This window comes from Spinacia oleracea, chromosome 4 (genome assembly GCF_020520425.1).
Source record: "Spinacia oleracea cultivar Varoflay chromosome 4, BTI_SOV_V1, whole genome shotgun sequence".
In the NCBI taxonomy this organism is placed as follows: Eukaryota; Viridiplantae; Streptophyta; class Magnoliopsida; order Caryophyllales; family Amaranthaceae; genus Spinacia; species Spinacia oleracea.
Genome location: NC_079490.1, coordinates 136,618,843 through 136,643,356, shown reverse-complemented (window position 1 = coordinate 136,643,356; position 24,514 = coordinate 136,618,843). Strand labels below are relative to the sequence as shown.

The following is a 24,514-nucleotide window of genomic DNA, read 5'->3' as shown; positions in this document are numbered from 1 at the left end:
AGGCTCGTTGGGTCGTTATAGGTCATATATAGAGCTAAAATGACATTTCCGCTCCCAACTTTGAACTAAAGAATCTAAGGACTCATTTGATTCTTATTACATGACTAATATGCATAGTTTTAAGTTTCTAAAACTAATTCGAACCTATTTATGCACATTTATGGCTCGTTGGGTCGTTATAGGTCATATATAGAGCTAAAATGACATTTCCGCTCCCAACTTTGAACTAAAGAACCTAAGGACTCATTTGATTCTTATTACATGACTAATATGCATAGTTTTAAGTTTCTAAATCTCATTCGAACCTATTTATGCACATTTAAGGTTCGTTGGGTTGTTATAGGTCATATATAGAGCTAAAATGACATTTTCGCTCCCAACTTTGAACTAAAGAACCTAAGGACTCATTTGATTCTTATTACATGACTAATGTTAATTGACTATTGTCATAGGAATTTTCGCATCCAAAGAAGTCGAATTCTAAGCCTAAGTCCAACTTAGAGGTCGTGGGTAGTTGTGATCGTAAAACACAAGAATCAACCACCAAAAGCAAGAAAGCGGGACTTGTACACGATGCAATTCAAGGTCTTGGCCCGTCATGCAAATACTTGCAGTTTATCATGACTTCGGCGCCTGATGATATATATGATAATACTACCATCCCATTGGCGGCCTCAGTTTGGCACTCGGATTTTGATCAAGAAACATACATAACTGCGTCTGATATAGGAGAGTTCCTTCGCGGGGCGTGCTTAAACATTTCAGCGATCCAAGTCTACATATTGTAATTAAATGTTTTATTGTTGTTAATATAACTATTATTTCTTTGAAGTTTTTTCTCTTTATCGATCTTAATAGTGTAATCTTGTTTATTTTGTAGGTGTTTATTGCACGATCATGCCAAATCATTTGAAATGTCTCGGATTTCGTTCATTTGTCCCGAGATTATGTCAAGCACTAGAATCAAGGCCGACCCTGGAGCGCCAACAATGTATTTGAAAAACATTTTCCAAGCTGAAATTGAAAAGGAGAAGATGGGTAATCCTAACCTAACTAATTGGTTTTTAATCCCATATAATCAAGAGTAAGTGTGTTATATTATATAAGTTTCATATAAAATATTAATTATTATTGTTATTAAATATTTAATATATCATTTATAAATTATACAGAAATCATTGGAATTTATACGTGATGGACCTACGTAGAGGTTATGTATATATTTTCGATTCTGCTAGAGATCCACGTCGAACAGATTATGCATGGGGAATCTTGAGTTTGTAAGTTCTTTTGCTTACAAATTACATTAGTCTTTAAGAAACCTAAGCCAAAATCATATTCATGAGTACCCATGTTTCGTTAATTTTCTAGGGCATACCAAGTGTACAAGTGCAATGGTGGGCATTGTCCGAATAAAACGAGTTTTAAGTCGTGTAAACCTATTCATATAGAGGTATAACATGTTTCTTAATTAGCTTTTTGCTTTGTTTTTATTAATTATTGGCCTTGCAAGATAAAGTATTATGTTTCTTAATCAGTGTGCTCAACAAATCGGCGGAACTGAGTGTGGCTATTACGTTATGAAGTTCATGTTAGAGATAGTCACGTTACAACATGACTATGAAGGCCGGCTAGATGAGGTAATTAAGTAACTAATTGATTCGTATTCTAGACTATTAATACATTGTCATTAGTTGCTTGAATGTTAAAATGTGACATTTCATTTGCATTTAATCGATCTAATGCTCCATCAATTTTTTGTTTTTGTAAGGTCTATACTCCGAGGACTGCGCCTTATGCTAGTGAGAAAATTGATGTGGTTCGTGAGCAATGGGCGAAGTTTTTTACCACCAAGTATTTATTATTGACCTGAGGGCGCTTGATCGTGTTGGTTTAGATGTTATAGAACAATCTTTTATGTTAAAATGTATCCGTACGTTGAAATTGGAACGTAAATATATTTAAATGTATCGGTATGTGCACTTTTGGTTTTGGGATATATACAAAGCTCCAGTTGTTGTTTTTATATTTGTTATACAGGTTGCGTTATTCTATTATTGTTTTGACAGGTTTCTATATTTGGTGCAAGGCACTCTAGGTACCTAAACAAAATTAGAATTTTCCCGCCAAAAGTGCTTTTTTGCAGCGTACATATATGTTGTACGCTGCAACAAGGGAAAAAAATTTCGCAAAAATTCAGACTTGTTGCAGCGTACAAATAAATGTACGCTGCAAAAAATTGAGTAATTCAGACTTGTTGCAGCGTACAAATAAATGTACGCTGCAAAAAGTTGAGTCTGTTGCAGCGGGCTTTTATATGTACGCTGCAACAAGTCCAAAATTTTGCCAGTTTTTTGGCACTTGTTGCAGCGTACATCTAAAAGCCCGCTGCAACAAATCACTTTTTGCAGCGAACTTGTACGCTGCAACAAGTTCAGACTTGTTGCAGGCCCCCCAGTTGCAGCATACGATGTACGCTGCAACAGGGGTCTAAAAGCCCGCTGCAATAAGGGTTTTTTCTACTAGTGCGTGTTCCGCAAACCCGAATGATCGCCACAAAAATAAGCGACGCTCGGGATGACCTGTAACGAATCCCACAAACGCTGCACAACGCGTAAGGACGTTATTAGGCAAGCACGCAAAATCGAAGTCGCATAAACAAAAAATATACGCAAACAAAAATCGAGCACCAGTCAGGGACGCATTTTCAGCGCCCCTGGCTGGGCGCCAATATTTCTAACGCCCACTGCTGGGCGCTGAAGTTTCTGCCTGGCCTTTTGGTCAGGCACAGCAGCCTCGGTGCCCACGCATGAAGAAAATACGTAGCAAAAAAAATTCGTGAAAAAAAATTGCTACAAGGGCGTATGAAAAGCACTCGATTCTAAAAGCGACTTGTAAAAAAATAAAATAACTCTTTGTGTCGTTGTTAGGCCTCCTATGACGACAATGCTCGGCACCAAAACCGAGCATGCTAATTAAACGACCTTGAATGTCACATGGGCGAAGTATTCAAAAAATAAATGTTCGAATAAAGTCTTCAAGAAAAAAATAAATGTTCAAATAAATAAATCCGAGTCTAGACTAGGCTATGCCAAAGTACAATCCAAATCCTAAGTCTTAGTTGTCTTACCATAGAATCGATCATAATGCTTAGTGTCGTTCTGCAAATGAAAAGGTTAAACCATATTGAGTCTCCCTTCCTAAACATTTAAATCAGTAAACACCCATATGTAATTGTCATCCCTTGCTAAGAATCCACGGCCTCAATACTCTCTCTCACCAATAAAAATAATATATAGTATTTGCAAAATGGAAACAGTCACATTCTGGAAATCATTCCCCCATAGTCGCACAACCCCCAAAGTGAACCTAAGGTGTCAATACCATTGGCAAGAAAAATTAATGGCCTCAAGGCTTATGATCACATTGGGTCACGACTATCATAGTCCTCTCGAGTCACTCGCTCCTTGAAATACTACTAAGTACGGACTAAAAGATTTTCCATGAATGCAACATGACCAACCATGAAAATACCCAAATCGGCATACCATAAGGCTACCATTGGGGTAAAGCAATACACACTAAGAGAGAAGCCGCACTAATGATTCTAGTCTTGCAAAAATAAAAATTCGATCTCCCCAATTAACTACCTTGCCAACATTAAACAAAATGGCGCATGACAAATGAGCACCGAAGGGTTAAAATCTAAAGTGTCAACCAACGAAAGTTATGGTCCAATTAGCCTAAGTCTGAGAGTTGCTTGGTCAAGTATTATAGGCCACCTCCTTGTATTCATACACGGGTTATAATCAGAAAGATTAATGAAAATTTGAGTCTAAATCACAACTTCCAATTAAATCCCAGAAACTGGAATCTCAAAGAAACAAAAAATTACTTTCGATGTAATTTTTTCGTTAAAATTCAATAAGGTAAAAACAACATTTTGAATCTACCCTATTTGCATATTTTAAGAAACGACTAAATACGCTTGCAAAGTAAGACAATTTAAAGGTCCACCCTAGGCCTACTAAAATTAAAGGTCCACTATAGGCCTACCAAACGAGGCTCACTCAGTCTCGCCTCGTGACTCAAAGACCACAAACCTCTACCTTTTAGCCCAAATTAAAAATTGAAGAATTTATGTTAGGGAGGAATCCCAAGGAAAAAAGAAAGAAAAAATAGAAAGAGAAAAGGGAGAGCGAAAAGAGCAAGCCAGGGAATACTTATCCCGTAGTGCAACATTTACCTAAGTAAACGAAGGAAAAGAATTGAGTCAACCAATCCAAATCATAAAATTCTACGATGTCTACCCTTTCCAATCCTTATACTCTTAAACGCCTTCGCTCTGGGCCCCTGTTCAGCTCATCTAACCCATCCATGTTCTCATTGCCATAACCCAAGAAACCATTACCTCGACTCTTGTTCTTAAACTTGTTGTCAACTGCAAACCACGCACGGCCATTGACACGTGCGTCATACCCATTATTTCCAAGACTTGCTCCTACACCACCATTAGCACAATGACCGTATAACTTGTTTGGATACATCCTGTTGATATACCCTTGAGCCGTCCCCATGCTATTCATTGGCCTTGGTAGAAGTAATCCTCATGCTCGACTAATACCTATACAACTTATCCTATCTCATTCAACCCGTCTTTCAAGCCGTCTTGAGTCACGAATAAAAAAAAGAAGACAAATGAAAAATACATTCTACACTTAACGCTTCACAAAAATAATAATAATAAAAAAAATATACTTTGCAAAGCGCCTTTAAAAGTTCAAAAGAAGCATTTAGCGCACCAAAAAAGATCCGCCCAGAAATAATTTTCAGCGCCCACAGCTGGGCGCCGAAATCTTTAACGCCCCAGCCTGGTCGCTGAATCTCTCTACCTGCCAAATTTTGTCCAAAAGTGCTCGTCATTTTATCCGCACATACACGGAAAAATAACGAACACTTGGAGGGGTACAGCACGTATTCAGATATACGTAGCACCAAAGAAATACATGTACTCAATCAAAAAAAATATAAAACAAATTTTTTGGCTTACGACAAGGCAGCAGATTAAGATAATAATAAACTTCACTTATTCTACCGTTTCAAACAATATGTTTCCACCTCAAAACATACTTATCGAATTCGGCATTCTAAGAAACCATTTTCTAGGCTAAGAACTATGCAAGACCTGATTCCAAATTAAAATTATTTAAGGCGGATACGTAGGCAATCCATGATTCGGTCCAACCAATTTGCAAAAATATTAAAGCCTATAGAAAAACAAGAATAAAAAATAGAAGTCCCTTATTGAAATTTAATTACTTGCAATCCAAGTCGAAAGAAAAATTTAAGTCAAAGAAAGAATCCAAGTCGTCAAGATGCCAAAACGAGCATACATCGAAAAATAATAAGGGCACGTACCCTTGCCAGAAGGAGCACTCACACTCCTAGGCACTTAGCCAAGACTCAAAAGATCGCTTTGCCTCAATTGAATGGGGGCTAGCGCAAGCATCCATGACCTCTAAAGTACTCAACTTGACCCTCCCTAAAAGCGAACTAACTCACTTAAAGACTTTCTTTCACCACTAGACATAGTCATTCGCTTAAAGACCTTCTTTCACCACTAGATATAGTCATAATCGCCAAACAAGTAGTAAAGACAGTAAGCTTGCAAAAAAAAAAAGAGAATTGTTCTACGGCATTGCCCCATTGTTTCTTCGAACTCAGGGCACCCGTTCATGGTAATTCGAATGCTTGCTAATCCCCTTTGAAAAAAAGATCAGACATTGTCAATAGGACTGGACACTTAACCAAGGCTCACCCTATTCAGAAATATGACACGGGCATCTAAAATCGAAATCTAAAAACATCATTAATGGGAAGACATAATAGCAACTGGGGGCTAAAAAAATTGAAATGAAAGAGCTAGGGAAAGAACTAAGTATACCTTGACCCTTTGTGCAGACATACACCAAGTAAATCTAAGTCAATTTGAAAACGGGTTATATTCCCGCAATTCTGGAAAAGATGGCCCTAAAAGCCTAAAGCATATGCCAAACGGGCACAAGTAAAATCTTGGCGCCTGCACCCTGGCTTCCAGCAAATCCTTAGACAGCATTCCAAAAAACATAACAGTATTTTGATTCACTCATGTAATCCTGTACGAACCCATCTATAAGTCAACTTACTTAGGACACCTCGGATTGTACACAGTAGGACTCGGATTTTAAATAATTTTCAAATGATTTTCAAAGACTTCTTCGAACATAATAAAGTGTCGTTGGTCTAAACTAAGTATGCGTTTATCTCAATGTTGCAAGTTAGTCAAGAGATTTCTAAATATGATTATGGGTAAAGAAAGGCACCTAGCTTTTGGTCAAAGGCACACTTCAACATGTGACTACCTTGACCATGACAATGTCGCACAATACGACATATACAGGAAAAGTAGCAAATCACTACTCGAACGTACCTCGCACTAAACGAGTCTGGTTCAAACTATTCATGATCCATGTCGCCATGAATGCATAAAAACGTATGCCAAGTATTATAGCGCCAAGCAAATCCCGTAGCTATAATTGGGGGGCTTGAGAAAAACACTCTAAAAATGCTCGAAATGACGATTTTACCACAAATTCTCGACGCTAATGCTATACATACGTCATAGGGGCATAATCCTAAGGTTTGATCGTGTAAAACGAACCTTAGAATGGCTACAACCCCTCCCAAATTCTAAGCACTACTTAGAATACATAAAGTCACCCCACTAACAAGGGTAACTGAAAATCGCGAGTCACCAAAACTCCGATCAAACCACTGCACATAACGCTCGCCCTATAAAGCGCCCGTTACACAGTCTACATCGTTCCGAAGCAAAAGCGAAAAAAAAAAATCAAAAAAAAAAACTGTCAAATCATTTTCAACTCCCAGAGCTGGGCGCCGATATCTTTAACGCCCCAGCCTGGGCGCTGAATCTTTCTGCTAGCCAAGTTTTGCCCAGATACAAAAACAAGAAAGAAACACCTGTGAATCATCGCATCGAACGAAGTAATAAGCCGTGCAAACCCACGCAGAAGGTGCTACACTTGTTCGAGCACCTGAACGATTCAGCACGATGAAGTACTCAAAATAATGATATCCCAACACATGGAGAAATGTTCTAATACAGGTTGTTAGGCCACACAAGCTTACGTCGCACCATAAGTTCAACCATCCCACGGTACAAGTCTAAAAGAGAGAGAGTAAGGCATATTGCACTAACACGGGCACGACCAAGAGCACGTGTAAAAGAGGCAAAGACTACTTATCGCCCAAATTCAAAATGCAAGCCACACGACTTATACATTAAGGATTAAAGGTAGCAAAATATTACCTACCACGAAAGGGATAGCTCGCACCTACACGAGCGGAACCCCAAGGCATCTTTCTCGAAAGAACCTACAAAAATCGTACGTCAAAAGGAAAGCATCCCAACATGCATACTTGGGAGCTCCAAGCTACGAAACAACCATAGCAAAATAAAAAAAAATAAAAAAATCTCGAAGCAAATGTTTGAACAATCGAAAGGGCACGATGTTTGAGCCCACTTCATGAATGGGCCTGAACCCTATCAAGCTTCTAAGCAAACTATTCAAAATCAGTCGTTGCTCAAAAAAAAATGAAACAATTCAAGCAAACTGATTAATGGACCGCACATAACAGCCATTCTATGAACGCTCGTTCGCACATACATATCATCATTCACGAACACGTTCAAAAAATATAAGAGCGATCAAAGTCTTACACCTCAAGGTATGTTCCTCGGGCCATATAGACTCGCCCAACTATCGCAATAACTATACGCCTTAAGAGCAACAGTTCCTTAAAATAATCGCCCCAAAACGACAAACACCGTAGTCCACCAATCGGCTACGGCATCTCAAGAAAATCATCACGTTCTAAAAACAAAGAAAAAAAACAACAAAAGAAAAGAGAATACATAGAACTTCCAAGTGAAATAAACGAATGAACAAGAGGCCAACTGTGTCATCAAGAGACCAGCCCGAACAACACTTTCAACGCCCCACCTGGTCGTGAATTATTTCAACGCCCAGGCCTGGGCGCCAAAAATGTACTCATGCTCAAAAAAGGCCCTAACTTCTAGTGGGCCCTGTCATACTCATTCGACTTGAAAATTGCTGAAAGTCGCACCTCACGACTTTGTTAAGAGTAGCACACCACTACAAAAGTCGCTCGCACATACGAGCATGACCCCCAAACATGATTACAAGATGCGAAAAACAACCGACGAGCCCCAGTGCTTGGGGGCTCACGAAAAAAAATAGACTCCAACGAGGAGCGCGCGATCAAAATCACATTCCCGGACTGCGCCATGCACCATGTCATGTTTGGATATCTCAAAAAATATATTGTTAAACAAAAATATACACAGTGTGGACCTACTTATAGGACACATCTAAAAATATTACGACCCACCAACAGGTTGTAATCACAAAAGCCCTTCTACATAGACAAAATAAGAAATTCAAAATGGGCTCGCCCACCCTCAGCGGGCGGGGTCTGCGTCTCTAAGCCGCGCAGGTCCTCAGTTTTCGAAAAATAAAGTCTTCAAATTTAAAATAGGCTCGCCGTCTTCAGCCGGCGGGGTCTACGGCGCAAACCACGTAGGTCCTTATTTAAAAAAAAAACAAAAAAAAATTTCAAAACAGATTCGTCCACTTCTATCGGACGGGGGATCCACCCTCAGCGGACAGGCTCGCCATCTTCAGCCGGCGGGGTTTACGTCACAAACCGCGTAGGTCCTTATTTTCAAAAAACATCAAAACAGATTCGTCCACTTCTATCGGACGGGGGGGTCCACCCTCAGCGGACAGGCTCGACATCTTCAGCCGGCGGGGTCTACGTCACAAACCGCGAAGGTCCTTATTTTCAAAAAACATCAAAACAGATTCGTCCACTTCTATCGGACGGGGGGTCCACCCTCAGCGGACAGGCTCGCCATCTTCAGCCGGCGGGGTCTACGTCACACCGCGTAGGTCCTTATTTTCAAAAAACATCAAAACAGATTTGTCCACTTCTATCGGACGGGGGGGGGTCCACCCTCAGCGGACAGGCACGCCATCTTCAACCGGCAGGGTCTACGTCACACCGCGTAGGTCCTTATTTTCAAAAACATCAAAACAGATTCGTCCACTTCTATCGGACGGGGGGTCCACCCTCAGCGGACAGGCTCGCCCACCTTCAGCGGGCGGGGTCTGCGTCACTAACAGCGCAGGTCCTTAGTCGCTGCAGGGATAACTTTTATTGGTTTTCCCTTTTTCCAAAAATTAAAGGATTGGTGTGTTGGATTTTCCTTCGTTTTACGTTCTATAAAAACAAGGGGGTTTTCTCGTTTAGCTAGCCCTGAAAATGAGAATCTTTAAAAACGTTTTACCTCGTGATTGGGCTTGGCCAGGCCCAATTACACTTTACAGCTTTAATTTCGAAAACATCTGTAGTTACTCCCAATGACAAAGTGAGGGAGTTTCTACGCATCTTTAGATCCTTCCAATGACAAAGTGAGGAAGTTTCTATACTATCAGTTGACAAATCCCAATGACACGTGAGGGATATGTCGACACTTCAAGTGATGACCCTTAAGTCAAATGTTATCACTCGGGGGCTCGTGAGACCCTCGCAAAACAGGTCACATACACCATGGCTTGTGTGACGCACTCCGTCTAATACTTTGACCATCGTCTTACTCCTAGACTCAGTCAAAGTGGGGGCTAACTGTAGACACCTACTTTTGTCCCCGTTCCCGCAAGGGAAAGGTTCGATGATGAAAGCATAAAAACTCCACTTGACAACGCATCTCCTATAAAATAAACGAATCTCGATTCCCCATTTCATTTCACCCGAAACCTGCTATTTATGGAAACCTGCTAAAAATAGTAACTACCGTAAAATGTAGCTTCTAAAAGTGGCAAATCATAAAAGATAGAAACCTGTCATAATTAGGTGTTGCACTCCAACATAAATCCTAAATGAGATAGAAAACCGCGAGAATCCTATTCCTAATAGGATTCGGAAATAAGAGTTACGTATTAATCAAAATCCTAACGAGCCTAGAGTTCGTAACGGGCCCAGACGCATTCCGTCACAAAATTGATACGCGCTAAAAGACTCGAATTAATCTCAAACTCTACGGATTTCAGGAATCCGAATCTGACAAAGAATTCGGCCCAGACATCACTTTCAACGCCCAGAGCTGGGCGCCGAAATCTTTGACGCCCAGCCCTGGGCGCTGAAATTACATGGATCTCTATTTTCAACGCCCAGCCATGGGCGCCGAAATCTTTGACGCCCAGAGCTGGGCGCCGAAATTACCTGGGACGTGTTTTTTCCTAATTCTTTATGGATTAGAACTCTGCAATTCTATCTTTCCACGAACTATTCCCTATAAATAGGCCCCTAGTTTCGACGTGAAAGAACACACAACAACACATAATATATTCTGAATATTGACTCTAAACCCCTTAGCCTAAGCCTCTCGCTGCGAAACTGTTCACGCGTTCTGTCGCAATCGATCCATAAATCGAACAGAACGTATCCTGTCCCATAATCGAGAGTCGTTAAATAAAAAGGAGAAATAGCAAAGTCAAAGTGGTTAGTTTTCTGAGAACCGTGACGCACCTCTCAAGGGTGCGTCGTAATGTGTCCCTTTTCGATGATTTAACTGCTTTCTTCGCCCTTTTTATGAACTGTTAAACTAACCTAATATGATTGTTCTATCACGCCTAACAAATATAATATTTTTGGGAAATCGGATTATCATGCTAGGTCCCTTAATGTTATTTAAATCAGATAATCACGATCGAATTAGTATTATGTGTTGCATATTGCTAAAATCAACTCAGATTAGTTTAATAGTTAACGCATGTCCCTTCAATTATTTATGCTGAGCTAGTAAGGATATCCTGCCTCTGGAGTTATCGACGAGCGAATTACTCCTCTCGGTAGTTACAGTCCCCCGAACCCTCAATCTCTACCTTGCGGGTGTATATTGAGAGATCCCCACACCAGGGATCACAAGGGAACCTACGGCCGTCGTGGTCAAACATAATTGCACTCCCTTTATGTCACGATAACCGGGTTTTGTCAGTTTTTCTCATTGTCGTTAAAAACTAAATGGCGACTCCTATATTACTAGTCAATCGGGTGTATACTCACAGGAAATCCAATTACACTTGATTGAATAAAAAGAATCGTCACACCCACGAGGGACAAGGTCACGCATTAGCCTCGCGCTTTTTCGACCCCCTCACACCCTCCTCTTTTTCACAGATAAACCCGCCTCATTTTTCTCAACACCAAAGGACAAAGTAGTGACTAACTATCCTGCTTCCCCCAAAAAGCAGAAATAAAAACAATCAGATAAGAAAAGAAGTATTGGAAGAGGTTTCTATCTAGAGGGGAAGACAAAACTAAATTCAAGAGTTTACTACTCCGTATCAAATTATCTCACTTGAAAGAGGTTGTTATACACTTATTTTTGTAAAATGCAAATAACAAGTTAACTTCGTGGAAAATTAAGTTAGTCTTACTAAGACACATCATTATGTTAACTTTTTGGAATATCCATATAATTATTGAATCACCATAAATCATTGCGTCATTGACTGAACAGACCTTAACTCAATCATAGTGTTCATTCAGTTTCAAAATTGATTTAACTTCATCAAAATATTTAAATTATACCAATCACATATCAAGAAATCAAAACAAATTCCACTAAGACACATATTTGAATCCCTAACTCAAAGAAATTGAGATACCCACAAAACAAACTTTTCATCTTGGAAGGAGGAGAGGGCATGGGAGCTAATCATGATGTTCATGCGGCAGATATGGAGCAATCGCATCACATGGGTATTTGAAAGAAAAAGAACATACCCTGGTCTAGCTGGTATGCGTACTGTAAGTCTACTAGGCGAGTATGAAGCTGCAAGGCATCGTGAAACTGACAAATTAAGTTGATGCACAACAGAATACTGAAAATGGGTGGCCGGCACCCACCCAAGGCAGAGTGATAAATAAAGACACAGCTGTAAGGGAGAATAAGATAGGCATAGGCATGGTTGTACGCGATTCAGTAGGAGACACCCTGATGTCTGCAGATGAATGTAGGGGATCAGCCATGACAGCTCTCCAGGCAGAGGCTTTAGCTGCCCAATTTGGACTGCAGTATGCGTGGGATGCATGGTTCAGAAAAGTGGAGCTTGAGAGTGACTGCCAATACCTGATTGAGATGCTCAGACATAAGAAGAAAGAAAATTTAAGAGCACAGATTATCGTTGATGATACTTTGAACCTGGCTGCTGGCTTCGAAGCTTGTAATTTCCTTTTTGCAAACAGAAAATGTAATAAGGCAGCCCATGCCATGACTAGTGCCTCTCTTGGTTTCGAAGAGACGCTAGTGTGGATGGAGGAGTGCCAACTGATGTAGCTCTTTTGGTCCTTAAGGACAAGCCTTAATAGAGTAAGTTGAGCTTTCCTGTCAAAAAAAAAAGATCTGGAAACATACATTTCAGAACAGGCATTAGCTGACAAATTGACCAAAAACTATTACATTCTAGACATAATATAACTACAGATTATAACTAATGAACTTACCCCAATAGACTTCCCACAATACATTATTAACCTAAATTATACATAAATTCAAATGCAATTAAATTAATCGGGTCTACTCATTTTCGTGTTCATTCAACTCATATTTTTTACAATACCATTATTTATTAAATCAATTAATCGGGCCTAATCAATTAATCGGGCCTAATAATTTTCCCAGGCCAATCCACTTATACTTTTTATTTCAGTTCAATTTTTACAAATTCGTTACAAACAATAAATTCAATTTCTCTAGTTAATTCTTTACCAGCAAAATCAAGTAACCAACTCATAAACAAACAAAATTATTTGGCAAAATTGCTTAATTACAATTACAATAACCACACTTACTCTATTATATTAACACAAATCAATTATCCCGATCACTGTATTTCCAATACACACTCCAACATTTGTTTATTTCCATTTCCACAAACTAAATTCTACTTTTACCATAATCAAATTACCAATTGTACTTCAAACTACTTTTAACATAATCAAATTACCACCAGAAACCAATTCACATATTGTTTTCCCAAGGGGAAGGGAAGAAATAACCATAATTGTTAAACAATCAGTCAATCAAAGAACTAGATTTATTACCTAATTGCACGTATGTTCGGAACCCAGAAAATGAGGGAATTAGCTCCGTCCGACTGAGATATCTTCGGGATTAATGGACAATGCTCGTTTCCAGGTGAGAAAGTGGTTTCTGGTGGACGAAAAACTGAAGGAGTAAAGAGAAGATTGGGAAGGTTTTGTATTTTGTTACTTTTTGGATTTTAACGATGCACTGTTCCAAATTGGCAGCGCGCAATTGAGGATTCACCGTCACCATCTACCGTTACCCCCGTTACCTTCTAAACGTTAATGTCCCTTAGAATGGGGATATAATCTTTGAGCAGCTTGACCGAGCATACTGTAATGATGGTTGGAGAACAGCGTTTCCGGAGGCAAAAGTTTGGAATTTCCCTATTTTTATTTCGGATCACGGGACTATAATGATTGATTTGGTTCCTGGTAGTGTAGACACCTACTTTTGTCCCCATTCCCGAAAGGTAAGGTTCAATTATGAGAACATAAATCTCCACTTGGCAACGCATCTCCTATAAAATAACGAATCTCAATCACCCTTTTCATTTCACCCGAAACCTGATATTTATGGAAACCTGCTAAAAATAGTAACTGCCGTAATGGGTAGTTGTTAGAAGTGGCAAGTCATAAAAGATAGAAACCTGTCAGAATTAGGTGTTGCACTCCAACATAAATCCTAAATGAGATAGAAATTACAAGAGGAATCCTATTCCTAATATGATTCGAAAATAAGAGTTACGTATTAATTAAAATCCTAACGAACCTAGAGTTCGTAACGGGCCCAGACGCATTCCGTCATAAAGTTAATACGCACTAAAAGATTCGGATAAGTCTCAAACACTCCGGATTCTAAGAGTCCAAATCTGACAAAGAACTCGGCCCAAACATCATTTTCAACGCCCAGCCCTGGGCGCTGAAATTGCCTGGATCCCATTTTCAACGCCAGAGCTGGGCGCCGAAAACTTTAACGCCCAGCCCTGGGCGCTGAAAACACCTGGGACGTGTTCTCTCCTAATTCTTCTTGGATTAGAGCTTTACAATTCTATCTTTCCACGAACTCTTTTCTATAAATATAGCCCCAAATTCGACGTGAAACAAAGCACAATTCATATTCTGAGTATTGACTCTAACCCCTAAGCCTAAGCCTCACGCTGCGAAATTGATCACGCGTTCTGTCGCAATCAATCCAAAAATCGAACAGAACGTATCCTGTCCCGTAATTTGAGATTCGTTAAATAAAAGGAGAAATAGCAAAGTCAAAGTGGTTAGTTTTCTGAGAACCGTGACGCACCTCTCAAGGGTGCGTCGTAATGTGTCCCTTCGCATGATTTAATTGCTTTCCTCGCCCTTTTATAAACTGTTAAACTAATTAAATCTGATTGTTCTATCACGCCTAATAAAGATAATATTTTGGGAAATTGGATTATCATGCTAGGTCCCTTAAAACAATCTAAATCAGATAATCGCGATCGATCTAGTATTATATGCTGCATATTGTTAAAATTGACTCAGATTAGTTTAATAGTTAACGCATGTCCCTTCAATTATTTATGCTGAGATAGTAAGGATATCCTGCCTCGGGAGTTATCGAAGAGCGAGTACTCCTCTCGGTAGTTACAGTCCCCCGAACCCTTAATCTCTACCTTGCGGGTGTATGTTGAGAGATCCCCACACCAGGGATCACAAGGGAACCTACGGCCGTCGTGGTCAAACATAATTGCACTCCCTTTATGTCACGATAACCGGGGTTTGTCAGTTTTTCTCATTGTCGTTAAAAACTGAATGGCGACTCCTATATTACTAGTCAATTGGGTGTAAACTCACAGGAAATCCAATTACACTTGATTTGACAAAAAGAAACGTCACACCCACGAGGGACGAGGTCACGCATTAGCCTCGTGCTTTTTCGACCCCTTCACAGTGGCGACTCCACTGGGGATAGTGAAGGAAATACTCGTGCTCGTAGGTAATCAAAATAGCCGAAGGGTGAAACGATCCTACCCCATGGTTATTTCCCCATCAAGTTGTGACGACCTGAAAATCAGCATATTAATGTGACGGGCAGAACCGCATAACGAATCTTGGCTCCCTCAAGGAGTTTGGACTAAGGATACCCATCGCCAACCGGGGGGTGCATACGCTTCGAATGTTGTCCACTCGGCACTTTCGCTAGTATTACACCCGTCCCAAACCCAATCGCTCGCCCATTAGGTCCCTCTCATTGGTGCATGCCCCCTTGGCTTACATCGTGATTGGCCTCTTGGGCGAAATTCGTCTGTTGAAGGCACTACCTCGACCGGGGCATGTGTTGGATCTGCGATAGAAGCGGTACCAAGCCGGCGCAAATACTACCCATAGAAGCCTATCATAAACTACATGACATATTATTATCTTGCCTCATGATGTAATGTTAGTTATGTGTAGCGAATTATGTGATTGTGTGTTACAAATAATGCTAGAAAACCAACGACCTTAAAAATTGCCCAAACATTCATAAACCAATTGGCCAGAGAGTTATACCAAAATACGTGTTCCGCAAACCCGAACGATCGCCACAAAAATGAGCGACGCTCGGGATGGCCCGTAACGAATCCCACAAACGCTGCACAACGCGTAAAGGACGTTATTAGGCAAGCACGCAAAATCAAGATGCATAAACAAAAAATATACGCAAACAGAAAACGAGCACCAGTCAGAGACGCATTTTCAGCGCCCCTGCCTGGGCGCCAATATTTCTCACGCCCTACGCTGGGCGCTGAAGTTGTTGCCTGGCCTTTTGGTCAGGCACAGCAGCCTCGGTGCCCGCGCATAAAAAATACGTAGCAAAAAAAAAACTTTTCGTAAAAAAAATTGCTGCGAGGGCGTATGAAAGGCACTCGATTCTAAAAGCGAAAAAAAATAATAATAAATTACTCTTTGTGTCGTTGATAGGCCTCCTACGACGATAATGTCCGGCACCAAAACCGAGCATGCTAATTAAAATAACCTTGGATGTCACATGGGCAAAGTATTCAAAAAATAATGTTCAAATAGAGTCTTCAAGGAAAAATAATGTTCGGATAAAAAATATATCCGAATCTAGACTAGGCTATGCCAAAGTACAATCTAAATCCTAAGTCTTAGTTGTCTTATCTATAGAATCGGTCCTAATGCTTGGTGTTGTTCTGCAAGTTAAAAGGGTTAAACCATATTGAGTCTCCCTTCCTAACATTTAAATCAATAAGCACCCATATGTAATTGTCATCCCTTGCTCAGAATCTACGGCCTCAATACTCTCTCCCACCAATAAAAAGAATATATTATAGTATTTGCAAAATGGAAACAGTCACATTCTGAAAATCATTCCCCCATAGTCGCACAATCCCCAAAGTGAACCTAAGGTGTCAATACCGTTAGCAAAAAAAATTAATGGCCTCAAGGCTTATGATCACATTGGGTCACGACTATCATAGTCCTCTCAAGCCACTCGCTCCTTGAAATACTCCTAAGTACGGACTAAAAGATTTTACATGAATGCAACATGACGAACCATGAAAATACCCAAATCTGCATGCCATAAGGCTACCATCGGGGTAAAGCAATACACACTAAGAGGGAGCCGCACTAATGATTCTAGCCTTGCAAAAATGAAAATTCGATCTCCCTGACTAACTACCTTGCCAACATTAAGCAAAATGGCGCATGACAAATGAACACCCAAGGGTTAAAATCTAAAGTGTCAACCAACGAAAGTTATGGTCCAATTAGCCTAAGTCTGAGAGTCGCTTGGTCAAGTATTATAGGCTTACGCCACGTCATTATTTTGAGTCTAGGCCACCTCCTTGTATTTATACACGGGTTATAATCAGAAAAATTAATGAAAGTTCAAGTCTAAATCACAACTTCCAGTTTAATCCCGGAAACTGGAATCTGAAAAGAAGTAAAAAAAATTATTTTCGATGTAATTCTTTCGTTAAATTTCAATAAGGTAAAAATAACATTTTGAATCTACGCTATTTGCACATTTTAAGAAACGACTAAATACGCTTGCAAAGTAAGACAATTAAAAGGTCCACCCTAGGCCTATTAAAGCTAAAGGTCCACCCTAGGCCTACTAAAGTTAAAGGTCCACTATAGGCCTACCAAACGAGGCTCACTCAGTCTCGCCTCGTGACTCAAAGATCACAACCATCTACCTTTTAGCCCAAATAAAAAAAAAAATTATGTTGGGGAGAAATCCCAAGCAAAAAGAGAAAATAGAAAGAGAAAAGGGAGAGCGAAGAGAGCAAGCCATGAAATACTTAGCCCGTACCTCCCAAAGTGCGAAATTTACCCAAGTAAACGAAGGAAAAGAATTGAGTCAACCAATCCAAATCATGTCACAAAAACTACATAAAGTTCTACGATGTCTACCCTTTCCAATCCTTATGTTCTTAGACGCCTTCGCTCTGGGGCCCCTGTTCAGCTCATTTAACCCATCCATTGTAACACCCTAATAATTCCTTGCTTTTATAAAACCATTTTCCAACTTAAAATATAGGAATTACTAAAGTATTACCGCCACCGTGATAACGGCTAAGGCTATTACCAGAATTACGCAGCGGAATTTAATGTCAACTAACTTTTAAAAACATAATAAATTTAATATTGAGGCCTCCTACAATTTGGAACCATAATGGCCCAAAACCCAAAATATAAATAATTCAAACATTCCAAACATAATTAAAATATTAAATAAAATAGTTTCAAAGAACGAAAACATGCAACTCTCTCAATCATCCCAAGCAACATGATTTCGATCGTACTTGATCTACCAACCTGCTATATTATTCTACTCCCCAACAATGCAAGTGCAAATGATGGATCATCATAGGGTCATTAAGGCAAAGGCCATGACCAGAAACACACAAAGCACGTAGTCAGCAAAAGCTGAGTACTTACAAGAATAGAGTGAAATGAAACTAAAACATGCATCACTCACCAAGTACAAATCAACATGCAAAAGCCACATAATAATAAATCAAACAATCATGACATACAAGACTCGACTCTTGACTAACAATTTAATTAGAATAAGCTTCGAACGGGCCAAAAGAATAATCCACAAAGGGAAAAGGTGATGGGAGCCAACCATACACCAAATATATAATAATAAAATCGGGCCATACCGACGGAATTCCTGCGCATAATATAAATGAAACAACGTCTTGTATCATTAGTAGGAGTACGAGCTTTCCGGCAAGACTCCCCCCATTGTTCATACTCAAGGTATATACGTTCCAAGAGTTTTGAAGCTTGTTCTGGTTGCACTTTACGTTTATTAATATTTTATTAAAGGCAAACTCAAGACTCGACAACATGCTTACATACAATTAATAAACAACAACCAAAACAATCTTATTTTAATGCTTTAGGACTTGTGATCAACCAAGCAAGACACTTGTAATATTACTACCATGTTCTTCCTCACCAAAGTGAGATTCCACATCATGCACATTAACATGAGGGTTGTGCCCTTGCACGACAAATCCTAATTCATTTCATATATAATATTCCCAACTGAACCCTACATGTGCGGTGGCTTACGTGAGCTAACCCTTCACATGTGGTAAAATAAATAGTACGACGAGGTACAGATAAATGGCTCAAAGTATGCTAGACATCCCGTGCAATAGCATACAAATAAATAATCCATCCCTTGCATGTGAAATAAGCCATACATGCATAAGTATTGAACAACATGATTGACAATGAAATCCATACTCATAATAATTTCAACATGCTTGTTCAACAATTAATCCAACGAATCCAACATCACAAATCACATGCTCGTTCATCAAAATAAACATGATTCCACATAATGTAATTCACGTCATCAACAATCATGTAATGTCATTGACAAAAGGTGTGGTCGCCCTAGACTTGTACGTACCTTGAATACCTAAGCGTAGGGCCCACTTTGCAATAACGAGCACTCAACTAGAAATCACCTCCTATCATCAAAATAATGAAACTTAAATTATTTCCATGTTCATTAAATTTCCAGCAACTTTATAAAAATTAAAACTTCCTTTAGACTTTAGAATTCAATCGTTTTTCAATAATAAAGTCGTCTCAATTTGCAAAATCAATCCCTAGTACAAAAACATACTTTTTCCGCCTTTAAAATCAATAAAAATCAACACTTTAAACCTTTATTCAAATCTGAAAATATAATTGATTATCATAATTAAAATCATCACCTAATTATGCTAATCAATTGACTCATTAGGTCTAGGTTAAAACCCTAACTTGAAAATACCAATAACACTAGTTTAATATCATAAAAATCCATTCTTTATTAAATAAACAAATCTGAAAATTCATCCTTTAATAATTAAAACAAACCTAATGAATCACAACACATAAATCCTCAAACCACGGTATTCATAACCGGTTCCCAGCATTTTAATTACTCAAAACAATATTAATATAATATTTTAAAATACGGAATTTAAATAGAATAGGTAAGGAAGAAGAGAATTATACCAATCCGACCTATAGCACGGAACAATCACGAATTAGGGTGATTGGGCGAAAAAAGGAATTGAATTACGAACACGAACAACACACACACACACATACACACACGTAGTGTGTGCGCGCGCGCGGGCGAGAGGGGCGACGAGCAGGGCTGCGCGCAGGGGCTGGCGCGAGGGCGCGAGGGCTGCAGGGGCGCGCGTTGTGCGCGAGGAGAGAGCGAGAGAAGGCGAGTGTGGGCGCTGGCGTGCGAGGACGAGAGAGGGAGTGTGGGTGTGGCTGGTGCAAGCAACGCACACAGCAGCAACAACAACAGCACAGCAGCAACGTAAGGGCGCGCTGGCTGGCTCGAGCAAGAGGGAGGGGCGAGCAACAAGGGGCGAGCAACAAACGAGGCACGACCGTGCTCGTGCTGTGCGTGCGGGCGGACCGAACCAAAGAGGAGAGAGAGAGAGGAGTGTTGGGCAAGAAATCAAAACGGGGCTTTATGAAATTTTAGGGGTTTATTTAATGATGGGGGAGTCTATTTATAGGCTCCCTAATCCCTTGATGGGCTAGGCTTAGGATATTTGAGTTGGGCTTAGGAATTAAATGAATTGGGCTAGCTTAGGATTTAAATTAAACTGTTTGGATTGGGCTTGATTAATAAAACGAACTGGACTTTTTATTTAAACCCGAAGCTTTTAAAAATCATTTGCAACTCATTTAATTTCCCGACTCAAGAATTAAATTCGTTTCGTAATTAATTAAAATAATAAATATTCAAATTAATTAAAATACATTAAATACATTTAAATATTATTTAAATGCTAATAAATCGTAAAATTCTTTATAAATATAATAAAATATATTTATAAATATTATAAAAATACGAGGTATTACAGTCTACCCTCCTTAAAAGAAGTTTCGTCCCGAAACTTGGGTTCGGAAATCCAAAATTCAACTCAAACTTGAGACTTTCTGAGACTTTTCAATACGTTCATTTGCCAAAGTTTTAAGTTGATGTACTCTTTACATGATTAAACAGGACAATAATAAGTGCAAATTCAATAGAAAGCACTAAATTAAGCATAAAATAGGGGAAAGCAAGGTAAAAAGCGCAAAATTCTACCGCACTCTACCCCCCTTAAAAGACACGAGTTACGACCCCGTAACTCAACTAACCTCGGGAAAAAGCTCGGGATATTTCTTTCTCATTTCCTCCTCCGCTTCCCAAGTGGCTTCCTCAGATTATTGATTAGACCACAACACTTTGACAATTTTCACATCTTTAGTACGCGTACTACGCACTTTGCTATCAAGGATTTTGATAGGTCTTTCCTCAAAGGTTAGACTTTGGTCTAATTCTATGGTCTCCGGTTGCAACACATGCGATTTATCCGGGATATATTTCCTTAACTGAGATATGTGGAACACATTATGCACTCTATGCAAGTCAATAGGCAAGGCTAGTCTATAAGCTACCTTTCTGATTCTTTCTAAGATCTCATATGGGCCTATGTACTTAGGGCTTAACTTCCCTTTCTTCCCAAATCTCATGACACCTTTCATTGGTGACACTTTGAGCAACACTTTATCACCTATGTTGAACTATTCATCCCTACGTTTCAAGTCTACATAACTCTTTTGGCGATCCTGCGCCGCTTGAATCTTTGATTGGATGGTTCGGATTTGGTTCATGGTGTCCTCTATCATTTGAGGTCCCAACACTACGGTTTCACTAATATCGTTCCAACAAAGTGGACTTCTACACTTTCGTCCATACAAAGCTTCAAATGGTGCCATTCCAATGCTAGCATGATAGCTATTGTTATAGGAAAACTCAATCAAATCTAGGCTATCTTCCCAACTTCCTTGGAAATCAATAACGCATGCCCGAAGCATGTCCTCCAGGGTTTGGATAGTCCTTTCAGTTTGGCCATCCGTGGCTGGGTGGAAGGCTGTACTCATTTTCAATGTCGTACCAAAGCTCTTCTGCACACTTTTCCAGAAATTCGAAAGAAACCTTGAATCTCTATCTGATACGATATCCTTAGGAACTCCATGTAACCTCACCACATTCTTAATGTAGGCTTTCGCAAGTTGTTCCATTTTCCAGGTTTCCTTCATTGGTATAAACACTGCTGACTTGGTCAACCTATCTACCACAACCCAAATTGTATCATTCCCAGTCTTTGACTTAGGTAAACAAGTGACAAAGTCCATAGAAATACAGTCCCATTTCCAGCTTGGAATCTCTAAAGGTTGGACCTTCCCTTGAGGTCTCCTATGCTCAATTTTAACCTTCTGACAAGTCAAACATCTAGCCACAAATTCAGCCACTTCGTTCTTCATCCTTGGCCACCAATAGACCTTTTTCAAGTCCTTATACAACTTGTCACCCCCTGGGTGCACAGAATATGGCGTATTATGCCCTTCTTTCATCAATCTCTCTTTCAGTTCTCCACACTTTTGAGGCACGCACCACCTGCCTTTGTACCTCAAGCTTCCATCATCATGGATTCGGAAATCTACCTCCTTACCTTGCGAAATCTTTTCCTTGATTCGCTCCAACTTCACATCACCAGCTTGATTCTCTCTAATCTCATCAAATATTGACGGTTGGATAGTTAAGGCATTCATTATTCCCACAAGGCTTTCACCACTTACTATTTCAAGGTTCAAACGCTGCATGTCCTTACACAGCTCGTTAGCAACTACTAACGCATTAACACTATGACTTGATTTCCTACTCAAGGCATCCGCAACTACATTGGCTTTTCCCTCATGGTACTGGATATCCAAATCATAGTCCTTAATTAACTCCAACCACCTTCGTTGGCGCATATTCAGATCCTTCTGTGTGAAGATGTACTTGAAACTCTTGTGGTCCGTAAATATCCTACACTTCACACCATACAGATAGTGTCTCCATATCTTCAATGCAAATACTATAGTCGCTAGCTCTAAAACATGGGTAGGGTAATTGGATTCATATGGCTTCAATTGCCTCGACGCATACGCAATAACTTTCCCGTTTTGCATCAATACACACCCCAAACCATTCTTAGAGGCATCACTATATACATCGTATGCACCACTCTCATCTGGTAAGGTTAACACTGGCGCGGTTGTCAATCGCGTCTTTAAGGCTTGGAATGCTTCCTCACACTGGTCACTCCATTCAAACTTGGTTTCCTTCTTCATCAAGGTAGTCATGGGCTTGGCTATCCTAGAGAAGTCTTGCACAAATCGTCTATAGTAGCCAGCTAATCCCAGAAAACTACGAATGTCAGTCACACTCTTGGGTGTAGGCCAATCACTAACAGCTTTGATCTTAGCAGGGTCAACTGCCACTCCTTCTTTTGACACAAAATGTCCCAAAAATGCAACTCTTTCCAACCAAAACTCACACTTTGAGAACTTGGCATACAACTGGTTATCTCTCAAGGTACTCAACACCGATCTCAAGTGTTCCGCGTGATCTTCTTCACTCTTTGAATACACTAGGATGTCATCTATGAAAACCACTACAAACTTGTCCAAATAGGCATGGAATACACGGTTTATTAAGTCCATAAATATTGCAGGGGCATTGGTTAACCAAAAGGCATAACAGTGAACTTATAATGTCCGTATCTAGTTCTGAATGCGGTCTTTGGTATGTCATGGTCAGCGATTCTCAATTGATGATAACCTGAACGCAAATCGATCTTTGAGAAGATTCCCGCTCCTTTTAGTTGGTCAAATAGGTCTTCTATCCTAGGTAATGGATATTTGTTCTTGATTGTGACCTTATTGAGTTCCCTGTAGTCTATACAGAGCCTCATACTGCCATCCTTTTTCTTCACAAACAACACTGGTGCTCCCCAAGGCGATGCACTTGGCCTAATATAACCTTTCTCCAATAGATCCTCTAGTTGGCTTTTTAATTCATTCATTTCTGCTGGAGCCATTCTATAAGGTGCTTTTGAAACAGGGGCGGTTCCAGGCACTAAATCTATGGTAAAGTCAATAGGTCGATTGGGAGGCATCCCCGGGATCTCTTCTGGAAATACATCAAGGAATTCATTGACTACTGCAATATCCTCAGGATGATCCTTGATCACATGCTCTAAGTTCCTTACATTACATAAGAAAGCTAGGTTCCCTTTACTGACTAGCTTCACGAGTTCCATTGCCGTGATGATTCCTATGTTCTTAGGTTTGTTAAAACGACGATATGACACTGCTTTGCCTAGGCTAGACCTCAAGTGAACCTTCTGCTTCTCACAATCTATTTTGGCTTTGAACTTGGCCAACCAATCCATCCCTAAAATTACATCTAGCTCTCCTAACTCGAATTCGATTAGGTTAGATAAGAATACGGTCTTGGCTATGGTCATAGGCACATCTCTATGGATTTTGGTACACTTCACTATACTACCAGTAGGTATGACTATAGGTACTTCAATCGATTCAGGCTCTTTCAACCCTAATTTCCCCAAAGCATCTACTGATATAAAAGAATAAGTCGCACCAGAATCAAATAGAACTTTAACTGAACGGAATTAATAGAAAAAGTACCCGCTATGACGTCAGAGGAAGTCTCCGCTTCTTGCCTAGATATCACATTCAACTTTCCTTGGGCAACTCCTTTGTTATAGCCACCTCCATTGGTGTTCCCATTGTTGTTTCGATTCCCATTCTGCTGTTGGTTCCCTCCAGGCTTTCCATGGTTCTGGTGATTGCCATTGCTATTGCCATTGTTACCACCTTGGTAGTTCCTTTGATTTCCACCTCCATTTTCCCCGTT

General features: G+C 39.9%; 1 protein-coding gene and 1 long non-coding RNA gene across 2 annotated transcripts; one reads left to right on the top strand and one right to left on the bottom strand.

The window, feature by feature from the left end:
• Positions 1 to 457: 457 nt before the first annotated feature.
• Positions 458 to 1,394, top strand: LOC130459265 (uncharacterized). The gene is made up of 3 exons (XM_056826523.1): positions 458 to 784; positions 881 to 1,084; positions 1,173 to 1,394. Exons 1-3 carry the CDS (start codon positions 621 to 623, stop codon positions 1,282 to 1,284), a joined length of 480 nt encoding a protein of 159 aa, XP_056682501.1. The 5' UTR covers positions 458 to 620; the 3' UTR covers positions 1,285 to 1,394.
• Positions 1,395 to 11,694: 10,300 nt separating this feature from the next.
• LOC110775692 (uncharacterized) lies at positions 11,695 to 13,689 on the bottom strand. The gene is made up of 2 exons (XR_002529853.2): positions 13,252 to 13,689; positions 11,695 to 12,550 (listed from the first exon to the last, which is right to left on the bottom strand). It is a non-coding gene; the product is annotated as an uncharacterized lncRNA (long non-coding RNA).
• Positions 13,690 to 24,514: the final 10,825 nt, after the last annotated feature.